The following is a 27,177-nucleotide window of genomic DNA, read 5'->3' on the forward strand; positions in this document are numbered from 1 at the left end:
GTGAACCTTGATCCTGCCCTTTAGAGAAACAAGAATGGCAAAAGGGGAACAGTATACAGTCAGGATCCTGGGTTTTTGTTCTAGTCATTAAAAGGTAGGTGAAAGAGGAAGAGTAATTTTTCTTCCTAAAAAAGAGTCTGATAGATACAAAAGTAGAAACAAGTGTAAAGGCAGAGTCACACTTACTGAACTGGGCAACAATACTGGCTTTCTAAACTTGCACTGTGTCAAATTTATAGAGGTTTTCCTAGATTAAATTTGCCTCCTCTTCCCATGAGTCTTTCCTTTTACATTTAATTCAGAAGATGATCTGTGGGTTCTTTTCACTGGGGAAAATGAATAAATAGGTTTCCCACTCTAGCTGTAAAAGCACATCCTTCTTCGTCTTACATTAACTAAAAGTCTGTTGTGAAATAGTTCAGTCCATTCTTGAAAGTAAATATGTTGCAAGCAACGTTCTGCTGTTCTGACACTAGGAGACTTGGGTGCCTAAAAAAACCTGGATGGTTCATAATGCATCCTTGCCTTCAGGGAAGCACTTAGAGCTAGCTTAGATGCTACCCTGAATGATACAGATAAGCAGAATAGCCCTGCTGCGAATGAGAAAAATCTTTTCAGAAGTGAATAAAAGCTTTTAATTTGGGGAAGAAGTGACTTAAAATGAAAAATATGTAGGATATGGGTTTTGGAAATGCTAGGAACCCTAGCCTATGGATCTATTACTTGGAACCCTAGTGTCAGGGTTCCAAGTAATAGATCCATAGCAAGCAAAACTCCGAGGCAGGTAGATTCCTCAAAGAATAGCTTTATTGGAAATATATTGGTACATATCTGGTGAAAACCGACTCTAAAGGTTCCCACAGTTTTCCCCTAGTTAAAAGAGAAAGTTTTCCCACAACCCCAAACAATCAGTCACAGGGTCCAATCAAGATGCTGTCTGGTCATCTGGTGACCTCACTCCTCCTTCCATGGTCCAGAATGTCCTTGATTCTCAAAAGAAAGTATTTTGTTTGGCTACATAAACTCTTGTATCTCTAATTTCCGCTCCCTCAACTCTGTGTGGCAACACTGAAGCTCCAATATGGCTCTAGTCAGGTCAGCTTCAGGATTGACAGGAAGTTAAAACTGCATAGTTAAATTGATCCAATTGCATGTGGAATGCAACTTGACTTTAGAGGAGTGAGCTGTGTAGGCACTGTGAGAAGTACAGTAAGTGAAACGGATGCATGAGAAATTCTCAATGTTTCACATTAGATGGTGAGTTCAGATCAATTTGGACTGGCACTAGGAACCTAGGTGTAAGCCTGCCTTCCACCAAGGAGGCTCACTGGGTGACTTTGGGCCTATCACTCTTTCTTAGTCCACTTTACAAGACTGTGAAAAGTAGTAGGAGGGAGCAATGTGTACATCACCTTGAACTCCTGAAATATAAGCACAATATAAACATAACAAAGTTATCAATAATTCCCCTGAGTGTAAATGATGTGAACTGTTATGAGCAGTTATGAATATCATTTAAAACATTAGTCTATTTTTTTTCTTGGGCAAAGTCTGCCACTCCAGCTGTTCTATTCTGTTTGTCATGGTAGTTTGTTTGTATAGGTTAATGGATAAGCCATCCTTCTTTGCATCTGCAGACCATCTGTTTTGGATACTGTCCAGTATGGGATCCTTATCACATTTTAAATCTGATATATACAGTTTAGTGAATAAAAATGTATCAGGCTTGAAACAATAACCATTTGTTACTGTTTTATCACATCCAGGTTGTTATTCAAGAAGCTGCAAGTAAATAGAAGAACTTACTTAATAAGTCATACATTTAACACAAGTCTAATGGCATGCAGTTGAATGATCACGCAATCAGCTGTGACTAGAAGGATGTGCTATAGTCAAGTATTGAGAGACTCAGTCAGGATTAGCCAGTTACTCCTGAGGGATGATCTTGCTGAAATGTTATTCTTCTGTTTAGCATGTGGGTTGAGCAATTCTGGAAGTTGAAGTCCACACTTTTTTAAAGTTGAAAAATACTAGTCTAGCCTACACTTTTGATTGACTGCAGTGGAGGACTACCGACTAAATACTCTTCTCTTTTAGCCATAAGTTATTTATAAAAATAATAAGGGTGGGATAAAAACAAATAAATAAATAGTATTCTTTGTCTTGGATATACCTGCTTATTTTTAAAAATAAAACATAGAATTATTCCTATGTGCAATCTAATACAAGGGAGTGGCTTCAAGAATGATAGTTGGGTAAGGCTGCTGTAGTGAAAACAAGATAGCCATATCTTATGAAAACTTAAAAGGACATAATGTGTGCTACAAAAAAACTTAAAAGTTTCTGTTGCAGCACACGTTATCCATTGTATGGGATGTATTATCTTAAAAGAGTGATTTGAGAAAGAAAACATATGCACTTTAAAAAACGCACACCTCGGTGGCAAAAATACTGTATATCCCTGTATTTGTACATATTAGCAATAGACTTAGACTTATATACCACTTCACAGAGCTTTAGAACCCTCTGATTGGTTTACAAATGTCAGCATATTACTCCCAACGATCTGGGTCCTCATTTTATTGACCTTGGAAGGATGGAAGCCTGAGTCAACCTTGAACCGGTCAGGATCGAACTGCTAAGCAGTTGGCAGAATTAGCGAACTATGTGTTGCTATAAAGACAAAATGTCTCTGCCATACTCACAGTGGTAGGCCAAACCTTTTGCAGTCACCAGAGACAATCAATCCCTTCCTTCCTTCCCACGCAGCTTATCGTAATGACGGACATTTCCCTAATTATTAATAATAGGTCACTTAAAATGCAATCAGTTCAGCAAAACTGTCTCTAGGCCTATACCATACTGGGAACCATCCCCTGCAGCAATTGTGCCTCCCAAGCAGAGAATTCCAATTAACCCTCCTTTATGGGAAAACAGATGAACCTCCCAATCTCCAGCCTTCTTTCTCAAGCCACAGACGTACATTGCTTCGGTCTGCTGTGACATTGCAGCCATCTCCATGGCAACCCATTGTACTGTTTGAAAGGGCGGCTGATGTGGTTCGTATCTATGCCGTAGGAATGCAACCACAAACATTTGCTTGAGTAGATACTGGGAATTTACATTTTTTTCTGCAAATATGCCCCTTATCGACAACTTCGTGTTCAATGTGAAGAGCTTGCAAAAAAAAAAAACACCTTTCTCCATATCACAGGCTCTCTTTCTTATATTCGTAGAACAAAAACATATTTTTGGGAAGTAAATCGAAATGAACTGAGGTGGCAAATGAGCTTTGCCACTTGATTATTGAATCAGAGTCATTTGAGGGGATCTGTGGCATGTGGTAGCATGAAACCTAGAACCACACAAAAGACGGACAAAAGTGCATTGCTTTAATAGGGCAATCACTGCTTCATAATAGTGGTGTATGTTTTGAAATGACACCCACTAGCAAATAAAATTCAGCAAACTGAGAACTTGGTACTGTTTTGGACTAAAATCTCCCACTATCCTTGTCACAAATTTGGAATCAATCACAATACTGACTGAGATCAAATGGAATTGGAGTGCTCTGGAGAGCACCAGGTCATCTATGTTTCAGAGTGACAATAGGTTTGAAAGTTATACGGGCTATGATTAATGAATTCTCACTGGGTTGTAACATTGTAAATTTTGAAAGGAACTCCCAAATCATCTAATTCAGTTCTCTGTTAGTGGAGGAAATCTTCTACTGCACATTCTTGACAATCTGTCAGAGTACAACAGGTGGTAAATTTGAACCCAAACTTGGCAATGTCAAGATCTTTCGTTCTTTATGCTGCTTCATTTCTTCTCTTATTTATTATATTATATCCCACCTGTATTTTCACAAATAACTCAAGGCAGTGAACATATCCAGTACAGTCCTGTTTTCCCCATCACCACAACAACCCTATGAGGTAAGTTGGACTAAGAGAGAGTGACTAGCCCAAAGTCACTATGCTGGCTTTCAGGCCTAAGGAGGAACTAGAACTCACAGTCTCCCATTTTCTAGCCTGGTTCCTTAACTACTAGGCCAAACTGGCTCTCTTGGCGGAGGGTGTGTGTGGTGGTCAATGATTGGTTGCAGAAAACCTGTAAAATTAGCAGAGGATCATCAGATGCCCTCCTTTTGCTTATATTGCAGCAATGTTGTACTTAATTTTTTTTTCCTTATGAATTTGTATTTTTCTTTAAATGAAATATTGGACCCTTGCTAATTAAATGGTATAATTCTGCACCAGCTAAGAAGCACCTCTGTTTTTTTGTGGAATTTCTTATTTTGTTTCATTTTGTAACTTAAACCATCTTAACAGTTCCTATTCTGTTCCTGATTTGTTCACTCACAGTGCCTCTGTATGGCCATTGTACTTTGCATATAAGACTTCAATAGTGTCTCCATCTTTTTCCCCACAAAAGTTTTTGGTCTTCCTTTGCCATAGAAACTCTTAACAGATCAGCTGACCTTGGGTGCCCCTTAAGGCTCCTTTCCCACCAGACTGGTTAGAAGGGACATGCTAGGCATGCCAGATCTTTCCAGCTCCCTAATTAATCCCTTTCTCATTAATACTTATTAAAAAGGCTGCCTCCATTTTCAGTCAGCCAACTTGTAATCTGGGCATTAAAGCCTGCCTTTATGCAAACAATCTATTAATGTGTAATGCTGCTTCACTCACAGATTACTGGCTCTGATGCACAACAAAGGAAAACAAGGCTGAGGCTTTGGTTAGATTTTAATTTAGGATGTGAGAAAAGCAACAGCACAGGAGGTGAACTGGCTACTTAATATTCATGATATGCTTTACTAGAGAATTTCTTTACAACATGGTATAGTATTGGGAAAGGGAAGTGGCTGTGGGACATTTAATCAGGACTTCTTTTCAGTAGCCTTAAAGGAAAAATCACCATGTACTCTCAATGCCTACTCTTCTGTTTTCATATTTATCTATTAAAAGATCCACTGGACCAAATCTAGGTACTTCGTAGTCCAGCAAACTATTTCTTAGAATGATCAGAAAGATACATCTGAGGAAATCCATAAACCCAGGTGTTACTCAGTGACATACTGTCTCTCTGAACATCGATTTGGATATCATGAAAATAATCTTTGGTAGTCTGACCCCCTTTTCCATGAATGTATTGAATACATTTTGGGAACCATCCAAGAACCGTGCTTCCCAAACTTTTTTCTTAATAACCCCAAACCATTTTTCAGAAAGTCCTTTTTTACTATGTACCAGAAAATCCTTTTTTAAATAAGGATTGTGGGTCATTACCCAAAGAAAAACCACTTTTATGTAATTTGAGGTAATCTTCCTAGGTTTGGGATGCGCTTATCTAGAATCATGACTATTGTTGCTCTATAACGTAACAAAAGTAAATTACATGCTATATAAAGAAATACTTTCTTTTATCTGTCTTGAATTTAGTGCCAATCAATGGCAGTGAATTCTACTATTATGGGAGACAGATTTAGATCTGCTTTGCATCACATTATACATTTTCTTAATCATCTTCATTTTCCCATCTACACTCAGGGGAAAATGGGCAATCTCTAATGTGCAGGTTGCAGGCAGCATTGTTGAAAGCACTGTAAGATTGCATTACCAAATTAGGCAACAGAATGACCAATTTCATGTCAAAAATTATAAAATAAAGGTGGAAAGAGTACAAGGTCTCTGCAAGTCAGAACTCTCACATTCCCATCCCTCAGAGTTTCCCCAGGGACTGAAATGTTACTGGCATACAGTAGTTTAATGGGAAAGTAGCCAAATTTTAGCAAAAGGATTCTTTCTTTGTTCTTGCATTTCTTCCTTCTTTCTTGATTACCTTTTTTTAAAGATTTGCCTTTTATTTTATGTAGAATTTTTAATAAATGTAAATTAAACAAAAGATTTTTTTTAAAAAAAGGTGGAGCTGGACAAGGAGTGCAAGGCCCTGAAAGGTGAAAACTGTCCATTTAATTATCTCTCCCAGCTGTAAGGAAAAATGTGCCAAAATAGTTGGTTCTATTCTTTCTGATCCCATCATTCTTATAGAGGGATCTGTAGTGCTTCTCGCATAGTTCCTGAAACTTTGTTTCATCATGATATCTAAAAGTTGGTCAGATCATGAAATGCTTGATGTTGGTTGGAATTAGTGTTTTTATCTTGTGTTTTTATTACTTGTGGGTTTTTTTTTTTTTTTAGCTGTTTGGGCTTTTATTTTTGGTCAGCAAATAGGCTGTGTGGTTCTTACTGACATGCAGGAAACTTCTTGAAGGTGCTGATGGCCTGGTCATACTGTGCTGAAAACAGGCAAAGTGAAGCAAGAGAGCCTGTGAGAACAGGAGCCAGTAGCAGTTGGTATGATGCCAAAGGAGAGTAAAGCACTGGGAGACTGCAACAGGAGAAAAATTGGAGAGTGGCGAAGGCAGCCTGTGGGTACCAGCTAGCTAGCCCAACATTTGTAGAGGGGAATAGGGAGACTAGAGAGACCTGTAGGGCAGTGTGCTGTGGTACCTGGACAAAGCAGCAGCCAGTGGATCCAGCTGCAGAAGAGGCCACAAGGGAACTAGGCAGCCATAGGGAGATCTGTAGAATGTGAGGCTGTCAATACCCTGCCCTAGTATCTAGAAACCTAGTGAGTAGATTGGGAGGGAACAGACTCAAGGTGAATTCTGAAATGATCAAGTCATGATGGGTATTTGTGGGTCCTGGTCTAGGGGACTTTCCATCTGTAGATTGGATGGAGTAGTCTGTCTGTCTGTCTATTATCCATCCATCCATCCATCCATCCATCCATCCATCCATCCATCCATCCATTTTATATGGCTGCCCACTTACTCATAGAGACTCTGGAGGTTTACAAACAGTAAAAACCCAATCTAAAAAAATAAATGTAAAAAAACAATACCACTGCACCCCTCTCGCAACAATACACAGTCAAATGAGCCACTTGATGGGGTCCATCACATTCTGGGTTTTCCAGATCCGTTGGCATAACCAAGTCTTCAGGGCCTTACAGAAGAGTATCGAAGTAGGGGCCAGTCTTAATTTTTGCAGAAATGATATTCCAAAGGGAGGGAGCCACCACAGGGAAGGCGCTTCTTGGTCCTCCCAGGTGTACCTCTTTAGGGATCAGGATGCACAGCATTCCTTACCTTCCCATCCTAGTGAGTCAGGTAGATGAAACTGGCAAGAGACAATCCCTCAGATAACCCAATCCCAAGCCATGAGGGGCTTTAAAGATGATGACCAGTGCCTTGAATTGCACCTGGAAGCAAATTGGCAATGCAGTTCCCGCAGGAAAAGTGATGCATGGGTCTACACAAAACTGTGTGGGCTACTGTTAAGATGGGAGATAACTAAGGTGTGAGTGACTGACTGTGAGTAGAGATTGTTGGTCTAGGAAAGGGTGTAACTGGTGCACAACCCGCAGTTGCACAGAGGCCCTCCTGGCCACTACTCCCGCTTGCTCTTCAAGCAGGAGTTTGAAATCCAGGAGAACCCCCAGATTACAGACTGGGTCTGTTTAGGACAGTGCCACCCCATCCAAGACCAAAGGTGGCAGTTTTCCGTGAACCAAAGACTCCAAGCCCCAAACTTGATCTTGCCAGGGTTCAGTTTCAGATTGTTGTTTCCCATCTAGCCCTTAACAGCCTCCAAACACTATGAGAGAGATCATGCCATGGCTTAACTTACCATGGTCCGAGCCATACAGCTAAGTATCATCAGCATATTGATGATACCTCAGTCCATGGTGATGGATGATCTCACCCAGCGGCTTCATGTAGATGTTAAACTGAAGTGGAGAGAGTACTGAGCCCTGTGTGACCCGCAAAGCAGTGGACAATGGGGTGGACCTCTCACTTCCTATCAACACTGACTGAGAACAGCCATAGAGGAAGGAATTGAATCAGAATAACACAGAGCTCCCCTCTGCCAACCCCTGAAACCTCTCCAGAAAGATACCATGGTTGACTGTATCAAAGGCCGCTGAGAGGTCAACTAGAAGCAAGGATAGATGAACTACTCCCATTCCACTCCCACCAGAGATCATAAAAAAGCACAACCAATGCCATTTCCATCCCAGATCCAGGTCTGAATCCTGATTGGTAAGGGTCTAGATAATCTATTTCATCCAGAAACCTCTGGAGCTGCCATGCAACCTTCCCTGAAAAGGGAAGATTGGAGACAGGTCGAAAATTATCCAACAGAGTGGAATGCAGCAATGGCTTCTTAAGAAGAGAGGGACCACAGCCTCCTTAAAATACTGTGGCACTCCCCTCTCCTGCAAGGAAGCATTAATCACCACCAGAATCCACCCGCATGTCACCTCTCAAGAAGTTTTCACAAACCAGGAATAGTACAGATCTAAAATACCTTCATACTAAAAGTGCCTTCATACTTTTTATTCAAGATTGATGTACAATATGGGGGTCTTTTAAGAATCTTGTTTAAAGAGCAGATGAAGAAAAACTTAATTTTCAACAGAAGATGAAATACAATACTGATTATAATTATAAAAGGACTGTGTATTATGGTTAATTTTAGAGCAAATGTATTTATATTTGTATCTACACCAAAGAAAGTTGGAAGTTATTATTTTCATATATTTTTCTTCTTTTTTCTATTTCGGCACCCCCAATTTTGCTTTGTCCCTTTCTTAACTCTGGCTAAAGGTTCTCAAGAAGAAGACATGAACAGTTTTCGCAATTTCTAAGATCACTTTGCATAAATAAATAGTGATTTCTGTCAATAAAAGAGATAACTAAGCTGTAAAATGCTCCCTCTGGATGTCACCACTGCAGCTCTTGATTTAGTACCCTGATTAGTCTAGTTAAAATTGTATAACCTCTTTGATTGGTGAATTGATGTATTTCAGTACTGTCCTATAACTTTAATTGGGTAGTAATAGAATGTTATAGTAGAACTGTTATAGCAAACCAGCTGCAAAGATAACCAGAATTGTATTATCTATACTGTAGTGATCTTTTCACAAGGACATTTACGTATTTGTGCAGGCCCCACTATTTCTGAAGAAGGGGGTAAATACCTTGCTTTCTGATGTATGGAGTGGTGGCTAGAGTTAGGGTCAGGTCTAGCTTTGTATAGCTTTGTATAGTTATAGTGCAGTCATTCTTCCCTTTTCTGGAATAGATTCAACCCTGTGTGTTTCTTTTCCCCACCTGGCACGGTTTCCTCTCTTTGTCTTTTTGGAAATGTTTTTATTTTCATATCAGGAAGCAGGTTTCATTTCTCATGTAACCTGCTAAGCAACTAATACTTCCAATGATGTCATCTTATTAAGACCTTTCAGTTGATTAGCTGTACCTATGGCTCTGAGAATAAATTTAATTTCAGATGCTTTTTAGAAGGTTGGGAGGGTTGGTCTCTTTGCTATGGTAGGAAAGCTGAAATTGAATCCTTCTTACCTTGGAGATATTCATAATTTGCTAATAATTTTGAAGTAAGTTGTTTCTCTCCATCTTCCTTTCTTCCCCTTTTCCCCTTTTCAGCCTCCCCCCACTTTTTTTTTAAATTGGCAATCTCTTCCTGGCAGAACTTGAATATATTTTGTAAAGTAACACTGTGTTTACTTTAGCCAGTTCAGTTTTCATTAATTTGATTATTGGAGCTATTCTCATTCCATTTAGGCTTTTTAAATTCCTTTGACTAGAATTGTTAATTACCATATTTTTCGGTCTATGAGACGCATCCCTCCCCCCCCAAAAAAGTGGCTGGAAATGTCTCTGAGTCTTATAGAGTGAACAATGCCAAAGCCTCGCCCACCCTTCAGCTGTTTATGGCCTCTGCGCGTCCTGTTTTCGGCCCGTTCCAGGTGGTGGGGATCCCTGCCACCTGGAACGGGCCAAAAACGGGATGTGCAGAGGCTGAAAATGGGGCGCGTGGAGGTCAAAAATGGACGCACGGAGGCAGAAAATGGGACGTGCGGAGGCGGCGATAGGCAGCAGTGATCCCTGCAGCCTGGAACAGCTGATCGGCAGTATTCTGGGAGGCTAATCCAACCACCAATCAGCTGCTCGGGCTAAATCAGGCTGCAATAATGTGCTGAAGCTGACCAGGCTGTTTGCTGTTTGCTGCAAGGCCGCTAGCCAGATGAATACCGATGGATGCTGGGAGGCAGAGGCAGAGGTTTTTTTTTTTGTTTTTTTTCCCCTCCCCAAAAGCTAGGTGCGTCTTATGGTCCGGAGCGTTTTATAGGACAAAAAATACGGTACATGAGAATTTTTGAAAATGTAGGTGCACAGAGATCTGTGCATGTTCTCCCAATTTGTCAATCCATTTGCAAGAAGGGGACTGTCTTAATTGTTTAAGTTTCAAAGATTGTCATTTAATATTCCACACGATTTTGAAGGAAGCAGATGGTAAAAGTCTGAGTGTTTAACAAAACTCAGGAAAGAAAAGATTACTGTACTATTTTAAGCTAAGGTGAATATGTGCAAATTCGTGATGTAACTTAACCAAGGAATAGCGCAGATGTGATGATTTCTTAGGGTCTTTTCTGAGTTGAAATAGTTGTGAGGTATTACTAGGAATGGAAGTGAGAGGTGACTAATGGAATGAAAAGGAAAGATGGTTGAACTATGCCCTTATTTGGATGAATCAGAAATCTGCCACTCTCTTCACCTGGATTTAAAGCTAAGAAGGGTCTCTATGCAGAATTAGAGTTCAGATATTTTATTTTTTTCCCCCTTGAAACCAAGGCTTTATTTCTGCTACATATCCAGAAAATGCTTTGATCAGACACAAAGCATTGTGAGAGGAGCTAAGGTTTGCGGGTACCACCTCATTCTTCCACATGTTTCTGGTTTCCCATTAGAAATCAGAATAGCACTCACATTACATAAGGAAAATATATTATTAGTTAATTATTGCATAATATTGTTTTTATAAATTTGAATGTTATAGTATGGGTGTATTATTGTATTTATTCATATTGTTGATTGCATTTGTCTCAGAGTCTGATGGGTGTAAATAAAATAAATGTTAGAGGAATACCAAATGGGGCAGTTTGTAAGATGACCATTTGGCCATCTGAACTGGAAATGCCTCCTTCTGACATGGGGCTTCCTGGTTAGGGTTAGGGTTAGGGTTAGGGTTAGGGTTAGGTTAGGGTGTCACTTCTAGGTCCTTCCACCAAATTCAATCCATATTCAATTCCATTTTTTGGAATGGGAGGTGGTTAATGCCTAAAATATATGCTTTATGCATTGAAGACTTTTTTTTTATTCTTTTGGCTTCCAATTTTGCCATTTTACTTGCTTTGAAGTGATTTAAAAAGGCAGAATGGGTGACTTAACCTGACAGTTTAAGGCAGTCACTTTACTTTTAAACCTCCTCTTTCAAAAAAAAAAAAAAAGGGTGGGTGGGAGGAGAGAATGAGCCAGATATTTCTCCATCTCGACATCATGATGTTATCAGCTACTCTCTCTATGATCCTAAGCAGGTGTTAAAAGCATATAGAATATTTGGGCCAAAAAAGGATGTCCATACCATTATTAGTGTAGCAGGCAAACAGTGAATTTCAGAGTATGGGCTAAGTCAAACATATCCAGCTGAATATATACTTCACTTATAACCTTTTCTCCCTGTTTTTTATGCTAGAAACAAAACCTGAAATTTAGCCAATGAAGATTATATGTCAAAGAAAAAGTCCATGAACTCTCTTAACATTATGAAGTCCGTCCTTCCTCCCTCCCTCCCTCTTGGTGTGAAGAATCAATATAATGTTGGCAAGCAGATTTGTGATTTAGTTTTTAAAGGTGCAAGCTATGAGATCTGTTTTTCAGTGTATGAATAAATTAGTATATAATCCCCTTGCCCCTGACCAAGCTATGTCTATGTGTGTGTGTGTGGGGGGGGGGATTACTAATTAATAAAAGCCTTAAATACATTGTAGGCATAGATGTAAAAATATGAACCACCAATTCGGACAGAAAGAAGTTAAACTAAAATACTATGGAGAAACCTGTTGCCAAATGATCCTGGAGTTGGTAAGAAAATGGTATTTATTGTAATAATTTTGCCATGTGGAGTCTAATAAACAGAACCAGACCCTTCAGAAGTTGAGAGAGACCCTTCATTTATCTAGATCTTACCTGACAGAAAGACGTCAATGTTGCATATATTATACAAGGCACAATGTAATATATACAAGGCGGGTCTCATCAAAGTGCTACTGATTTGTATATTACATAATATACAAGGCAGGTCTCATCAAAGTGCTACTAATTTTCATAGAAATATCAATTTGCATGTTTGACAGGAGATGTACTCTCAGGTCTTTAGCAATCTGTAGTTTTCTTTTTAGCCCAAAGGTTGAAGAAAACTTCATACTCTAAAATACCAAATTAGAAGCCAACTTTTTAAAAACTGGCATTGTTAAATTTGATGTCAATTTCTCTATTGATGAAGAAATTCTCTTTTTTTCTCTCTCTAGATCTTCATTGACTTGCCCTCATTGCCGGAAACAGAGCAATACTTTTGATCCTTTTCTATGTATCTCATTGCCTATCCCCTTGCGTCAAACCAGGTATGTTTGGTGACAGGTCATATTTCCGCTCCTGTGTTCTCACTAGAATGTACAGTACAAATTCCCCTTCCCTTAATATTGCATGCATTCATTTACATATTTTATCATCTTTCTTACTAATCAGTGTGTTATTCTTTCTTTTTAAAGTCATATTTTAAGAATCACTATTCTCAAAATGTAGATTTCCAGACATATTTTCTTTTGAGATATGCATTTTAAATATTTCAAATTTTAATGCATAGTACTTGTGCAGTAATCTGATAAAGGCAGACATTCCCATCTTCCTATTTTCAGTATGTCTGCATCCACAAGTGAATTTCAGAATTTTCATTGCTTTGTTTAAAATTAAAGTTCCACACTTAGACATTTGTAATGTAAGCTTTCTTCTCTTTCTATCTTACTAAAAGTCCACTTTCATTACAAATCCACATTTCATGTGCAAACTGCCTTGGTACAGTTTGTTGCCTAAATCAGCGGTTCTCAACCTGTGGTCCACGGAGCCCTGGGGGCTACAATGTCATCCCAGGAGATCCATGAAGGCTTGAAGAAATGTTATGATTTAAACCTTGTGTTAAGTGTTGTGGGTCAGTGGACATGGTCTGTGGCCACAGAACATATTTAAAGGGGGTTTGTGGTGAAGAAAAGGCTGAGAATCACCAGCCTAAATATTATTTAGGTGAATAAGAACAAAATTTATTGTCCTTGCCCTCCAAGATCTATAGATCAGCAACATCCGAAGGACTCCAAAATTCACCATTCCTGTTCTGAAAGTTCCCAAAGTCTATTGAACTGACCAATTTTTCTATATAGCCAGACCAGAATTTATTACAATCTCCCATTAGGAATTAAGTTTTTATAACTGTATTTTTGTTCTGTTCCTGCAAGAAGAAACATGTTTTGGGACGCTAGGCAGTATTCTGAAGTGTTTTCTCTTTTTTCTGCCCAGAAATCTCATCTTATTTCTTACAGGAGGACTAGAACAGTCTTGTTTTTTTTCAGCATCACAAGCTGAATGAAATACTGTCAGAAAAGGGCCATAGGCTGGAAATTGCTACTTTTTTGGCAGCTGGTTATGCACAGCAGGGAGCCAAGGCCCTGAAACTAGCAAACCCCCCTTCCCCATTGAGGGTACAGCCGAGTATGCATGAGCTCTAGGAAAGTCAGAAAGCGGGGAAATGAGAAGATGACAGCATTACAAGCATGGTTTTTAGAATTCCCAGATCCTACGAAAAATATAGGTTAAATCCCTACCTCTTTATAGTTTGAATTCCCAAGGTACAGGGTTATAGGAACGTTTTGGTTTTATAATGGTGTTAGTTGGACAAGAAGGGCTCATTACAAATCTGAATTCCAAAGATGAAGTGTGCTCAACCTCTTGAGAGCTGAACATGAATAAATATGTAATGGATTGGGCTACATATGTCTGACAGCTCTACCCTGTACATGTTTCTTTGGAAATAAATCTGTCTTCAGTATGTGCATAGCGTTATCAAAACAGAACCTTACATTGAGAAATGGAACCTGAACTGTAGATTAAATGTATCTTTTATATATTGTTCCCATCTTCTCTCTAATGTTATGGCATTTCAAGTCATCACATTGTTCTCAAGTGTTCCAGGGTTCTGACTGTACTTGATGTATGTTCTGAGGAAATGGGAAAAAGGCCAAAAGGAGCTCATAGACGGTGGAGGAACAGAATCCTATTAATTTTATAATAACCAGCTCATGAAAGCTCATGCCTTAAATAAAATGCTTACTGTAGTCCCAAAATATGCTACCAGACTTTTTCTGAATTTAGAAGCATGTTGGTAGGATTTCAGATATCTGATGTAGCAAAATCATTTTTATAGAAGCTTACGCTAGAATTAATTCCTTAGCTTTTAAGATTCATAGGATTTTTGTTCCCCCTGGAATTGATTAAAAAAAAAAAGAATTGCCTACGTAGTTGGAATGTATTCTTTCCCAAATGGAGTCTGTTTAATGTCTATTTCTAAACAGCTTGGGGAGATTCAGTGTGTCCCTCTCTCTCCTTTATACCTGCTTTCTGCTCTCTCTTTCCAGTCAATAAATCCTTAGAACTCCCTCCAGATTCTTGGCTTTATCTATGCTTGCCTGGGCTTGGCAGCAAAGAGGCTAAACAATGAGTCTGTCTCCATTGTGGGGATTTAGCCACCTGAGTCCTTTATCAATGAGGAGAAAAAGAAGAAGGAAATCTCCATACTTCTTTTCACATCTCTTGAAGTGCTTTCTCCAAACTCCAGTTTTATGGATACGAATCTTTGAAACTCCTGTGAGTTGTACTTCTAAATGGTTAGATAGGTTTAGAATTTGTAAATGTTTCCAGGATAGCTCCCTATAGTGAAATTGGCACAATAGATCTGCACTTGAATGAGTGATGTGGAGGCCTAGTGGTGTAGATGCCACCTCCCACTTGGAAGGTTGAGAGTTCAATCCTAACTAGCAGCAGATGTTTCTCTCCTAGGGCACAAAGAAGAAACACAAAGAAAAAATATCTGCTGTGAACTCCGTATGGTGTCAGGAAGGGCACCCAGCCAGTAAATGCTCAGTTCCATCCAGTTTCCCTGACTCTACCTCGAATAGGGACTTGTTGTTGTTAGTCGCGAAGTGGTGTCCGACCCATTGCGACCCCATGGACAACATTCCTCCAGGCCTTCCTGTCCTCTACCATCCTCTGGAGTCCATTTAAGCTCACGCCTACTGCTTCAGTGACTCCATCCAGCCACCCCATTCTCTGTCGTCCCCTTCTTCTTTTGTCCTCAATCATTCCCAGCATTAGGCTCTTCTCTAGTGAGTCCTTCCTTCTCATTAGGTGGCCAAAGTATTTGAATAGGGACTACAGGCTTGTAAAAAGGGAATTTATGTTTGCACTTGAATATTAGAAACTAATATTGATCTAGATCTCAAGGCTTAGATCTAAAAGAGAGGGACACAGTCTGAGGTCTCCTATAAACCCAACATGTTGCTCCAAACAAACTTTAGAAATTGTTACTAAATAATATTTTTATATGGCAGAAGAAGAAAAAGGAATATATACTTGCTAAGTAACATTATCAATTATACTTAATGTAATTTATTTAAATACCAATTAAATGAACTAAATTTGCTTTTTGTCCTGGCTCTGTTGTTGCTTCTTGGAGCATAACTCTGTGGAATATGCAGTGGATAATGTTCAGGAGACCTTCTTTGACCTAATATAAGAGAGCAAATCTCTATCTTTAACGATAGTGTCATTTATTTTTGTATTTGTTAACTTTACATCTCACTTTTCCTTCAGGAATTCAGAGCATTCAGAGTGCACTCTTATCTGATTGTTACCTCTAGTAACAATCCTGTGAGGTAAACTGGTTCAAGAGAAAGTGATTTGCCCACCTCGCCAGCCAGTGAGCTTCCATGACTCATTTTAACTGATGTGAGAAATATAGTTGTGCAACTTAGTGCTATTTAGTACCTGCTGTCAACCTGTGATCAGGCTGACCACTTGAAGTTTCACTGAGTCTTTCGCTGAAGATTGATTCTGCAGTGAATGTGGAGACTTCTGAGGAAACAATGGCAAACTGAAGATGGCTCTGCTGAGAATAGGGCCAACAACCATGGGGGAATGAGGAGCCAATGAATGGACCAGCTTCTTGGAATTCCTCTCCAGCAAAGAGGATTGCCCACATGCACTCCATAGCAACAGCTCCTCGCAAGAAGCAGTCTTCAGCAGATTCTTTTTACTCTTTCATACTTTTCTTAATTCATATTCGCTTTTTAATTCTTTCAACTTTTAATAAAAAATAGTATTAAAAAATGATCTATTGCTAAAGATTACTATGAAGGAGGGAAGAGTTAAAGGTGCCTTTCTTATCTATTATGCTGATCCAAATTGGTTTCTCCACCCCTTGGTTTGAAATTAAAGAAAAAAACGTCATAGACTTCCTTTTCAAGCAAAACATTTAAAGAAGGCATAGGAAAGCACTCACTGAATGCTGCCATGTAAAAGTTTTAGGAGAAATTCTTCACTGTGGAAACCAACACGGGGTCACATCCATGTTCTGCTCCTATCAGGAAAAGATACAGTAAATCATAGCACACATTAAGTAGAAGAAATTACATCCCCCTTCCATGTTTTAGACCTTAAGTAAGCATTAGTTTTCTTAGGCCTCTGCTAGAATCGACAGATGCCTTGAAACAGCACCTGTTCTCTAGCTTTACATCCTAATTAACTATAGGAACATGAGAGAGGACTCCTTGGTTTCTTCCAGAATGCTTGCTTGCTTTCCCATTTTTGCCTCCCTCTTATGAGCCTTCAGGGTGAGGCTTCAAATTCAACTCTTTGCATTTCTTTTCAGTACAAACTTTATATCTTATGGGCGTTGAACTGAACATAAAAGGCAAGTTGTTTGGGAATTTTGAGTGTTGTAGCCATAACATATTTGAATGAGTGGGCAGGTTATAGGACAGAGTGCTGTAATGTAGCTCTTTCCAGCAATCTAGGAATCATTCTGCATATTATGCTACTGTGGATGTACTGTAGTTGTGTATTTCAGATTGCTCCTACACAATTCAAAGGCTATACCACACATTATTTTTAATGAGTAATTTTTAATATCCACGGTGACAGATACATTCTTAAAGATGCAGAAGGTGTCATTTCTTAGGGCTTTGAAAGGAGCAGGGCTCAAAATGGAGATGTTTTTTTACCAATCTGTTCATCCCTGGTCCTCCGGTCGTATGTTTACAATACATGTGCCCCAAATCTCCATGCACAAAATAGGTGATAAAAAAATTAGGAAACGATCCAATTCATTTCTTTGTTCATAAGCAATAACATATAACTAAACAAATTATGTGGCCAAGTTAAGACAGGATAAATGAGTGAACAAACAAATGAATGAACAGACGGACAGACGGACAGGCAGACTGGATTTGAGTTAACTGTGAATCGGGGGCATTCTTAGCATTCCTCAATTCTAAATTCCCTTGTGTTCCCTTTTCTTCCAGGCCTTTGAATGTCACTCTTGTCTTCCAGTCCAAAAGCCAGCGATTTGTGCGTGTAGGCCTAGCTGTGCCTCTCTTCAGCACTGTGTCAAAGTTGAGGGAAATGGTGGCTGAGGAGGGCAAGATTTTGCCTGATCAGGTTAGCCAGACAATTTTCTCTATGCTCTGTTGCTCTGTGAGAACACTATACCCTGTGATTTGAACATCGCTTTTTTGGAGGTTGATATCCTTAACTGGTCTTTTTGCAGGTAATCCTGGTTGAATTAAACCAGTCAGGGTTCCAGTGCTCCTTCTCGGATGATGAGGATCTGAACTCCATTGCAGAAGGGGACAACATTTACGCTTTCCAGGCCCCACTCTCTTTTAGAAGGGGTAGCTCCTCCCGAATCTCAGGTACCTCTTACTGTGGTGGTTAAAAAAAATACAATTCACTTCCATTATTTTGCAAATTAATAACCTCTTTTTATCTACAACAGTGGAAAGTCAAGGCTCTTACCAGATACCTAAACCCTGTTTTGATAAATTATGATGGTTGTTGGTAATGAAAATGCAGCTTTTTCAGCCTCCTTTTTTTTGGCAGGAGCACATATTCAACACGTACTAGTTTTTTTCTGTAAACTGATTAATTGATGAATGGGATTGGATAAGAGCATTGGTAGGTCATATAGATCACTTTCATAAACTACCTGTTACCCCTTAGGCCATGGTTTTGTATCCTTGGTTTACAACTATACCGACAAATAATTAATGATTAATTAATTAATTAATACATGCTAAGGTCAAATTATGAGATTATGCTTTCTTAATGCGCATTGTAGATCATAAGCAATGCTCACCTTTGCCATAGTCTGCCTGAGCCAGAAAAGAAATAATAATATAACTTCTAAAATGCAGATAGCACTATTTAGGTAGGCCTCATTTACCAACGACAGTTGAGACTGGCAACTCTGTTGCTCGTGAAATGGTTGTAAAGTGAAAATATTTAACTGTCTTGATGAGATCAGAACCAGAACAATAAATTTAACTAAAGGCTAGATCTATCCTTTACACTCCTCTTGTACTGCCTGGCTAGCATAGATTAGTAATAGTCCTGTCAGATAATCACTGGTTAAGTGGGCTTTAGGGTCATTACAGTTCTGTCACTTTAACAACTTCTTATTAAGATTTGTACACTAGTGATTGCATCATGAGGCTATTAGGAAAAAAGGGGTTTTTTTCCCCCATTTGGTCAGCTTTATTGCCCTCTGTATTTGTGTGTGTGTGTTTATTTTATTCTGGCAATTGCCTAATTTACTGTTAGCGCTATACAAGAAATGGAGTGGATTCTGAAGAAAGTTATAACTGCAAGATATAAAAAAAGTTATAACTGCAAATTGAAAGACAAAAAGGACAAGTATAAAAAGTGGAAAGAGGGGCACATAACTAAGGCAGAATTTCAGCAAATAGCCCGAGCCTGCAAAGATGAAATGAGGAAATCTAAGGCTCACAATGAACAAAGACTTGTGACAAAAGTAAAAAATAACAAAAAAAGCTTCTTCCAACATGTTAAAAACAAGAAAAAAGTCAAGGAAACAATTGCTCCATTGCTGGGAGAAAGTGGCAAGAAGGTGACAAGCAACAGGGAGAAAGCAGAGCTACTTAACTTGTTTTTTGTAATTATCTTTACACAAAGGGAAAAAACAGTGCACCACAAAAAACAGATTAGGAACACAAGTTAAAATAGGGAAGAAAATGGTAAGTGAGCACCTGGATGAGTTCAAATCACCAGGACCAGATGGATTACACCCCAAGGTTCTAAAGGAATTGGCAGACGAGATCTCAGAACCACTGAACTATATCTTTTAAAGATCCTGGAGCACCGAGGAACTGCCAGACGACTGGAAAAGAGCTGATGTAGTTCCCATCTTCAAAAAAGGGAAAAAAAATAGATCCACGAAACTACAGACCTATCAGCCTGACCTCAATACCAGGGAAGATTCTGGAAAAGATAATCAAGCAACGAATCAGCGAACACCTAGTAATAACACAATAACACAAAGTAATAACCAAAAGCCAACATTTGTTTGTCAAAAACAGATCATGCCAGACTAATCTTATTGCATTCTTTGACAAAGTGACAAAATTAGAGTACCAGAAGAATGCTGTCGATACTAAGAGTAGTACAGTGGACTAAAGCACTGTTATTAACATCTGCTTGCAATTACTGCAAGTTCAAATTTCACCAGGCTCAAGGTTGACTCAGCCTTCCATCCTTTCAAAGGTAGGTGAAATGAAGACCAAGATTGTGGGGGCAATAAGCTGACTTTGTATAAATATACAAAAGTATGAAGGCTATTGCTTAACGCATTGTAAGCCGCCCTCAGTCTCCAGAGAACGGTGGCATATAAATTAAAGCAAAAAAAAAAAAAAAGTACTTGGACTTCAGTAAGGCATTTGATAAATTAGACCACAACTTACTACTAGATAAAATAGAAAAATGTGGGTTTACCACATTCGTAACTGGCTGACCAACCGCACTCAACGTGTAGTCCTCAGTGGAACTTCATCTACATGGAGGGAAGTATGCAGTGGGGTACCCCAAGGCTCTGTTTTAGGCCCAGTACTCTTCAACATCTTCATCAATGATTTGGACGAGGGGATAGATGGAGAACTCATGCAGACGACACCAAGCTAGCAGGAATAGCCAAACTCCGGAAGATAGGCTTAAGATACAGAAGGATCTTGAAAGACTTGAACATTGGGTGCTATCTAACAAAATGAAATTCAATGATGAAAAAAGTAAGGTTCTACATTTAGGCAAGAAAAACAAAATGCACAGGTACAATATATGTGGTATCTCGCTCAATAGTAGTAACTGTGAGAGGGATCTTGGAGTCCTAGTGGACAACCATTTAAATATGAGCCAGCAGTGTGCAGCAACTGCCAAAAAAGCCAACACAATTCTAGGCTGCATAAACAGAGGGATAGAATCAAGATCCCATGAAGTGTTAATACCACTTTATAATGCCTTGGTAAGGCCACACTTGGAATACAGCATCCAGTTTTGGTCACCAGTGTAAAAAAGATGTGGAGATTCTAGAAAGAGTGCAGAGAAGAGCAACAAAGATGATTAGGGACCTGGAGGCTAAAACATATGAAGAACGGCTGCAGGAACTGGGTATGTCTAGTTTAAAGAAAAGAAGGACTGGGGTGACATGATAGCAGTGTTCCAATATCTCAGAGGCTGCCACAAAGAAGAGGGAGTCAAGCTATTCTTCAAAGCACCTGAGGGCAGGACAAGAAGCAATGGGTGGAAACTAATCAAGGAGAGAAGCAACTTAGAACTAAGGAGAAATTTCCTGACAGTTAAAACAATTAATCAGTGGAACAACTTGCCTCCAGAAGTTGTAAATGCTCCAACACTGGAAGTTTTAAAGAAGATATTGGATAACCATTTGTCTGAAATAGTATAGGGTTTCCTGCCTAAGCAGGGGGTTGGATTAGAAGACCTCCAACTCTGTTATTCTGTATTCTGTATACAGAAGAGAAGCTGTTATATGATCTAATAAACTGAACAGCTACTTCTGTGGAAAATTGTACAAATAAAGTATTCATCAGCGAAGAATTGCTTTCTCTTATCATCACCCTTTCTCAGCCTACAAGTACCTTTCCTTTAAGGAGGTTGTACAAAACTGAATTCTAAAACCAAGAAAAACAGGAATTCATGTTTTTCCTGCTCCTTTTTCTATTGCTTATGCCCGAGTTGATTTTTTGTTTCACTTTTTTGGCAGTTTTTAAGAGGTCCTCCTTTCTCCGAAAGCTATTAAAACTTTATTATGTATTAAATTTTTTTTGTCACCCATCTTGCCGTGAGGCGACTCTGGAGAGAACATGAACTAATAAAATAAAACACAAAATAATAGTTCAAGTTCAGGGCCTAGAAACCTATGTCTGGTAATAGTCTCTTCCATAAAGGTAGGCCAGTGTTTTGTGTGGGTGGCTTCCACTTTGTGAAATAATGTCCCATAAGAGGTCAGTTTGATGGCACCTCTAGAACTTTTCTGAAAAGCATCCAGGACAAAACTATTCTGTTCTGCAGGGCATTTGAAAGTTGAAATTGCCCAGTGGGTGTCATTTTGTTTATTAACATTTTAAATGTTTTTAATTTTTTTTATTGGTGTAAGCCACCATGAGTTGTATGGTTTTGGTGGCATATCAGTCAATCAATCAATCCATAGTATCTCATATACAGAGAGATTTTGATATCAAAGTACTTTAACCAGTCAATCCCACACATACATTCTGAGCAGGAGTGGGTTCTACTTATTTATTTATTTATTTATTTATTTATTTATTTATTTATTTATTTATTTATTTGATTTGATTTGATTTGATTTGATTTGATTTGATTTGATTTGATTTTTATACCGCCCTTCTCCAACAGGACTCAGGGCAGTGAACAGCTGAGATAAAACATAACATATAAAATTTAAAAAACAGTTTAAAAGACATTAAATAATTTCGGCCCTCAATTTAAAATAACCCAGTTAAAACCAATTTCAAATTAAAACCGAAAGGATGGGATCAAGCCAGCCTGGCTAGATGAAATAAATGTGTTTTCAGGGCCCAACAAAAAGTCCGGAGGTCTGGTATTGTGCGTATCTCTGGGGGTAGGTTGTTCCAGAGGGCGGGTGCTGCCACAGAGAAGGCTCTCCCCCTGGGGGTCGCCAGCCGACATTGTCTGGCCGACGGCACCCTGAGGAGGCCCTCTCTGTGCGAGCGAACTGGCCGGTGGGAGGCTATTGGGGCAGAAGGCGGTCTCGTAGATACCCTGGCCCTAAGCCATGGAGCGCTTTAAAGGTGGTCACTTGAAGCGCACCCGGAAGACCACCGGAAGCCAGTGCAGCTTGCGCAGGAGAGGTGTCACATGGGAGTGCCCCGTCGCTCCCATAATCCCCCACACGGCTGCATTCTGGACCAACTGGAGCCTCCGGGTGCACCCCAAGGGGAGCCCCATGTAGAGAGCATTGCAGTAGTCCAGGCGGGAAGTGACGAGTGCCTGAGTGACCGTGCGTAGGGAGTCCCAATCCAGAAAGGGACGCAACTGGTGTATCAGGCGGACCTTATAAAAAGCCCCCCTGGCCATGGCCGTCATATGCTCTTCTAAAGACAGCCGTGCATCCAGGAGGACGCACTTACCTTTACTACTGGTTCACAATGGGATCACGCATGTGCAGCTCGCCGATGACGGCATCTGGGGCGGTGGGTGGGGTCTCCCACCGGTTTTACTACCGGTTCTTGCGAACTGGTCCAAACCGGGGGCAACCCACCACTGATTCTGGGGTAGTCCTAGACTATCAAAGAACTTGTTCAATCGCTATCTTTCCTCTCTTTTTTAGATCTTTACTATTGGAGAATTGTGACATACTGAGTGTGATACTTCTTCCATCTCTATTTCTTTAAATATATACTGTATAGTTGTGGCAGTTTGCTGACTGTGTTATCATCCCTCCCTGGGTTTTCATCTGTTCCTTACGACTATATACTGCTGAACAAATGAGCTAATACTTTGTAAGAATATCAAAATCATCTTATGTGTATTGTATATGCAAATATGTAAGCTTTTTTGCCATAGAAAATATCAATCCATGCTTTATTAGTGAAAGTATTTCAGTCTAGTATATCTTTTTCTCCTAATTAACCTGCATTACACAGTATTTTTGACTGACAAATTATGAATGAATGCCCAATTCCAAGGTGAAGACAGCATGATATTAAAAACAATAAACATGTTTTGCATGCTTCTCCAGTTTTTTGCCCCTCCAGATAACATTGCGATAACTCAGATCTTTCTTAAGATTCTTTCTTTCTAAGAAAGAGTCTTAAGCTCTTTAACTATAATGTCCTCACCTTGTATTTTTGTTATTTTCTGTTGGAAAATAACATTCTGTGATGTGGCTTGCAGTTTAAAGTTGAGAGAAAAAAAATCCCTACTTACCTTTTTAGATGACTCCTTTCTTGAGATTTTAATGTTTAAAGCATGAATCCTCAAACTGTGGATCAAGCACTTTTCTCCTGGGGACACAAGCAACGTACAGGACGATTGCATACTATAAAAAATAATTAGAATTATGCAAACTGGGAATGCTGCCAAAATTTGTTTCAAGTTTGCCCCTTACTTTGCCTCAACAAACATGCAACAAGTAGTTGCAAAGCTGAAGAAGTATTACACAGTAGATACAGTAGATTAAACCTTAATAATTAAAAGTAAGTTCATATTTATTTCTTACCCAACCTAATCCTAATGAAACCATTAGTGTTAAACATGTTGCTGAATTCCTACACAGAATACCTGTATAATTTTAGGGAGTATGATGCTGCAAATCAGATGACCCTCTGTTTTAAGGTGTTGTGCAGCATTAATCTTGGTTGTGATTTTTAATATTGCTGAAGCTGTTGAATCCTTCAAAAAAACATTAAGAAAAACTTAAGAGTTTCCCATAATAAACTGGGGAGATCTGTATGAAAATATGACTTGGTTGATTGTAATTACTTTTGTCCTTGGTGTGAGGTGTTACAAGAAGAAAAGAATATTGTGTTTAGAGGTCTTGGACGCAGATGGCTCAATAAATCTCAAGAAAACTAGAAGTTCAAATCCTCACATTAGTCAACATTTTTTCAAAACTGAGCATTGGTTAGGCATCATCAAGCTTTCTACAGTCAACTAGTATACTTACTGAAGTAATCCATATCCACGATATGATTTGGCTCATCTTTCATCCAAAATTAATAGCTACTTGCCCAGTTCTCATTGCCCAGAATCGTCCTATATTCAATAGAGCTCCATAACATTATTTTTACTCCATAAACATCCATAACTTCAAGGTGCTACTTGTAGCCTACCTGCCTATCCTTTAGGCCTCCAAGGCCTATCTCCAAGATTGCTACTTTCTGCTGTCAGATGCTCCTCATCTTCACAATCCTCTATTCTCTTTGTTTTTTGTGTTCTGTCCCTGGGCTCTGCCCCACTTTCAGTCAGATATAGCAGAGAATGAAGACTGTCTTTAAAAGCATTCTTCATTCTTTCCGCCTTCTTCATCTGCTTTATCAACTGATACTCAGGTCAGCAACAAGTCACCTTCAGAAAAGTTCCATTTCTAAAATGAACACATTTTAATCAGCTGATTAAGCAAACCACGGCAATGTCAATTACATTATCATGAGTAGCATCTTTCCTCAGTGTTCTCAACCTTGATGACATTAAGATGTATGTACGTCAACTCCCAGAATTCCCCAGCCAGCATGGCCAAGAAAACTGCAAGGACTAGTCCAGGCAGTCATCAGATGCCAAAAACTGACTCAGAGGCACCAAACAACAACAAAAACCCTTACCTATAAGTGTGAATATGGGAATGACCTGAAATACTGCTGCCACCATTTCATTGTAGCTTATGAGAACCTTTTTGGGTGCTGCTTTTTTGAATATACTCTATATGACTGTTGTAAGCTAGGATCTTACTAGTAGTATTTTGTAATTGATTCCTATGTGGCAAAAAAAAGGGGAGGGGAATCTGTTCCTGTGAGGTTATCCTGTAATACAAGAGGTTATTTTTAGCCTTCCTGAATTTAGCAGGCAGGCAAGCTATTTGTGCTTCAAAGAGTCAGGCTTGAATCAAGATAAATTGGTTTTTCAGTTTGCAAATGCCAGGAGCGTAAGTGAGGTTTTGTTGTCAGTCCTCAATTGGTGGAAAGATGTAGTTAGGGTGGAGCCTATAAGGGATATAAGAGCTGCAAAGAAAATTTAAATTTCAGGTTTACTATCTGCTTTCCCTTTTAGAATGAAACCTAGGCATACAAAGCAGTACAGCTTTCTACCAGTCCAATACAGATTATTTCTAAAACCTGAAAGCAGTGGTGGAATAGGCTGTAAGAGGCAATATGATTTCAGCATAAATGAATGCTTTTAAATTGCAGTAGAATATGTTGGGGTATAAGTGAAATATTTTGATAGGGTTGACTTTAGCAAAATCCTCACTTTCTGCTTGTTTCATGGTTCCAAGAGACACCTACTGTTTTTTGAATGTGGGAACAGACAATCATATTTTCCACCTACTCCCAACCCATCATAAATGCCTTTCCCCCCCAAAAAATTGCCCAAATTTAGCCCAATATTGTTGTGTCAAATCTCTCTAATGCTTATCTTTTTTTTTTAATTTGATTTATATGCCGCCCTTCTCCGGAGACTCAGGGCGGCTTACAATGCGTTAAGCAATAGCCTTCATACTTTTGTATATTTATACAAAGTCAGCTTATTGCCCCCACAAACTGGGTCCTCATTTAACCTACCTTAGAAAGGATGGAAGGCTGAGTCAACCTTGAGCCTGGTAAGATTCGAACCTGCAGTAATTGCAGGCAGCTGTGTTAATAACAGGGTGCTTTAAACCAATGTACTACCAAGGCTCTACATCTTTCAAATGTATATTCTGACACACAGTACCTAAACCAAGACACACCACACAGCCAACCAACCCACAAAAACTAACCTTACGATACACAAAAGGGGTGTTAGAAATGACAGCCAGAATCCTCCAACACCTAGGAATAGCAATTAGCCCACAAACCCACAGCCACACTCTGCCAGGAATTATCCAGAACCAAAGACAAGATACAGAAGGATAAAAGAAACAGTGTAATCTACAAAATCAACTGTAACCATTGCAACCAATTCTACGTGGGACAAACATCACATCAATGAAAAACCAGGATCCACAAACACCAGCTGGCAGTCAAACGCCACAATCTAAAATCCTTAATATCTACTCACACTGACACCAAACAGCTCCAGTTCAATTGGAGCAACACAAAAATCATTGGCCATACTACCACTCACCATGTTCGGGAGTTCATCAAAGCCTGCACTCCACAAGCAATTCCATCAACAGACACATTGACCTACAACCAGCCTATGAACCCCTCAGAATCGAAATCAACCACACAGCCAACCAGATACAGCACCGACCCTCAACTAACCCACACAACCCGCCCAGTTCACCTCCCAATGACCCTGACCTGATGTAACCTCCCTATCACAAGACGTATCACAAGATTCACTGATGACTCACACCTGACCCATCATAAGACCTTCACTTGACACACCAACACCTAAACAGCAGAACATTGACACTGACAACCCCTAAATTCCACTGAAGATGTTACCTAACCTGGTAATGAAACATTCAGAAACCAACCCACAAGCTCAGAGAACGAACCTTCACCTTCATCCAGCTATAGATATTCAGCACTATTGCATTATATTATGATAATGATGATGATGATTCTGCAATAGATATTGCCAGAGTTCCTCTTTCCCACCTACATGCTATTAAATAGATGATTTCCTGACTCTTTCATAGCAGTAACTGAAACTTTTTTTCTTTTTTTCTTTCTTTTTTCTTTTTTTTTTGTAGCTTAAGAAAGTCATGTCACCTAGATACGTATTGATGATAGGTCCATCTGTCTAAGCAAAAAGGCCCTCAAACCAAGCATTCTGCTAACCTGCTGGACTTTCCACCTCTCAAAAAAGTGGGAAGTCTCGGGAAGCTATGCACTCTGCTTGGCAGCCTCTGCTTTTTATCTGCTTTG

General features: G+C 39.3%; 1 protein-coding gene across 1 annotated transcript in view; it reads left to right on the top strand.

The window, feature by feature from the left end:
- Positions 1-27,177, top strand: part of USP43 (ubiquitin specific peptidase 43) — a 109,671-nt gene that overhangs the window by 45,589 nt on the left and 36,905 nt on the right. The window contains exons 4-6 of the mRNA XM_070934494.1: positions 12,463-12,555; positions 17,560-17,695; positions 17,805-17,949. Coding sequence (XP_070790595.1) covers positions 12,463-12,555; positions 17,560-17,695; positions 17,805-17,949 — 374 coding nt within the window. The remainder of the gene's footprint in view (positions 1-12,462; positions 12,556-17,559; positions 17,696-17,804; positions 17,950-27,177) is intronic.

This window comes from Pituophis catenifer, unplaced genomic scaffold (genome assembly GCF_029215685.1).
Source record: "Pituophis catenifer annectens isolate HBS135680 unplaced genomic scaffold, rPitCat1.0.hap2 SCAF_2, whole genome shotgun sequence".
Taxonomy (NCBI): Eukaryota; Metazoa; Chordata; class Lepidosauria; order Squamata; family Colubridae; genus Pituophis; species Pituophis catenifer.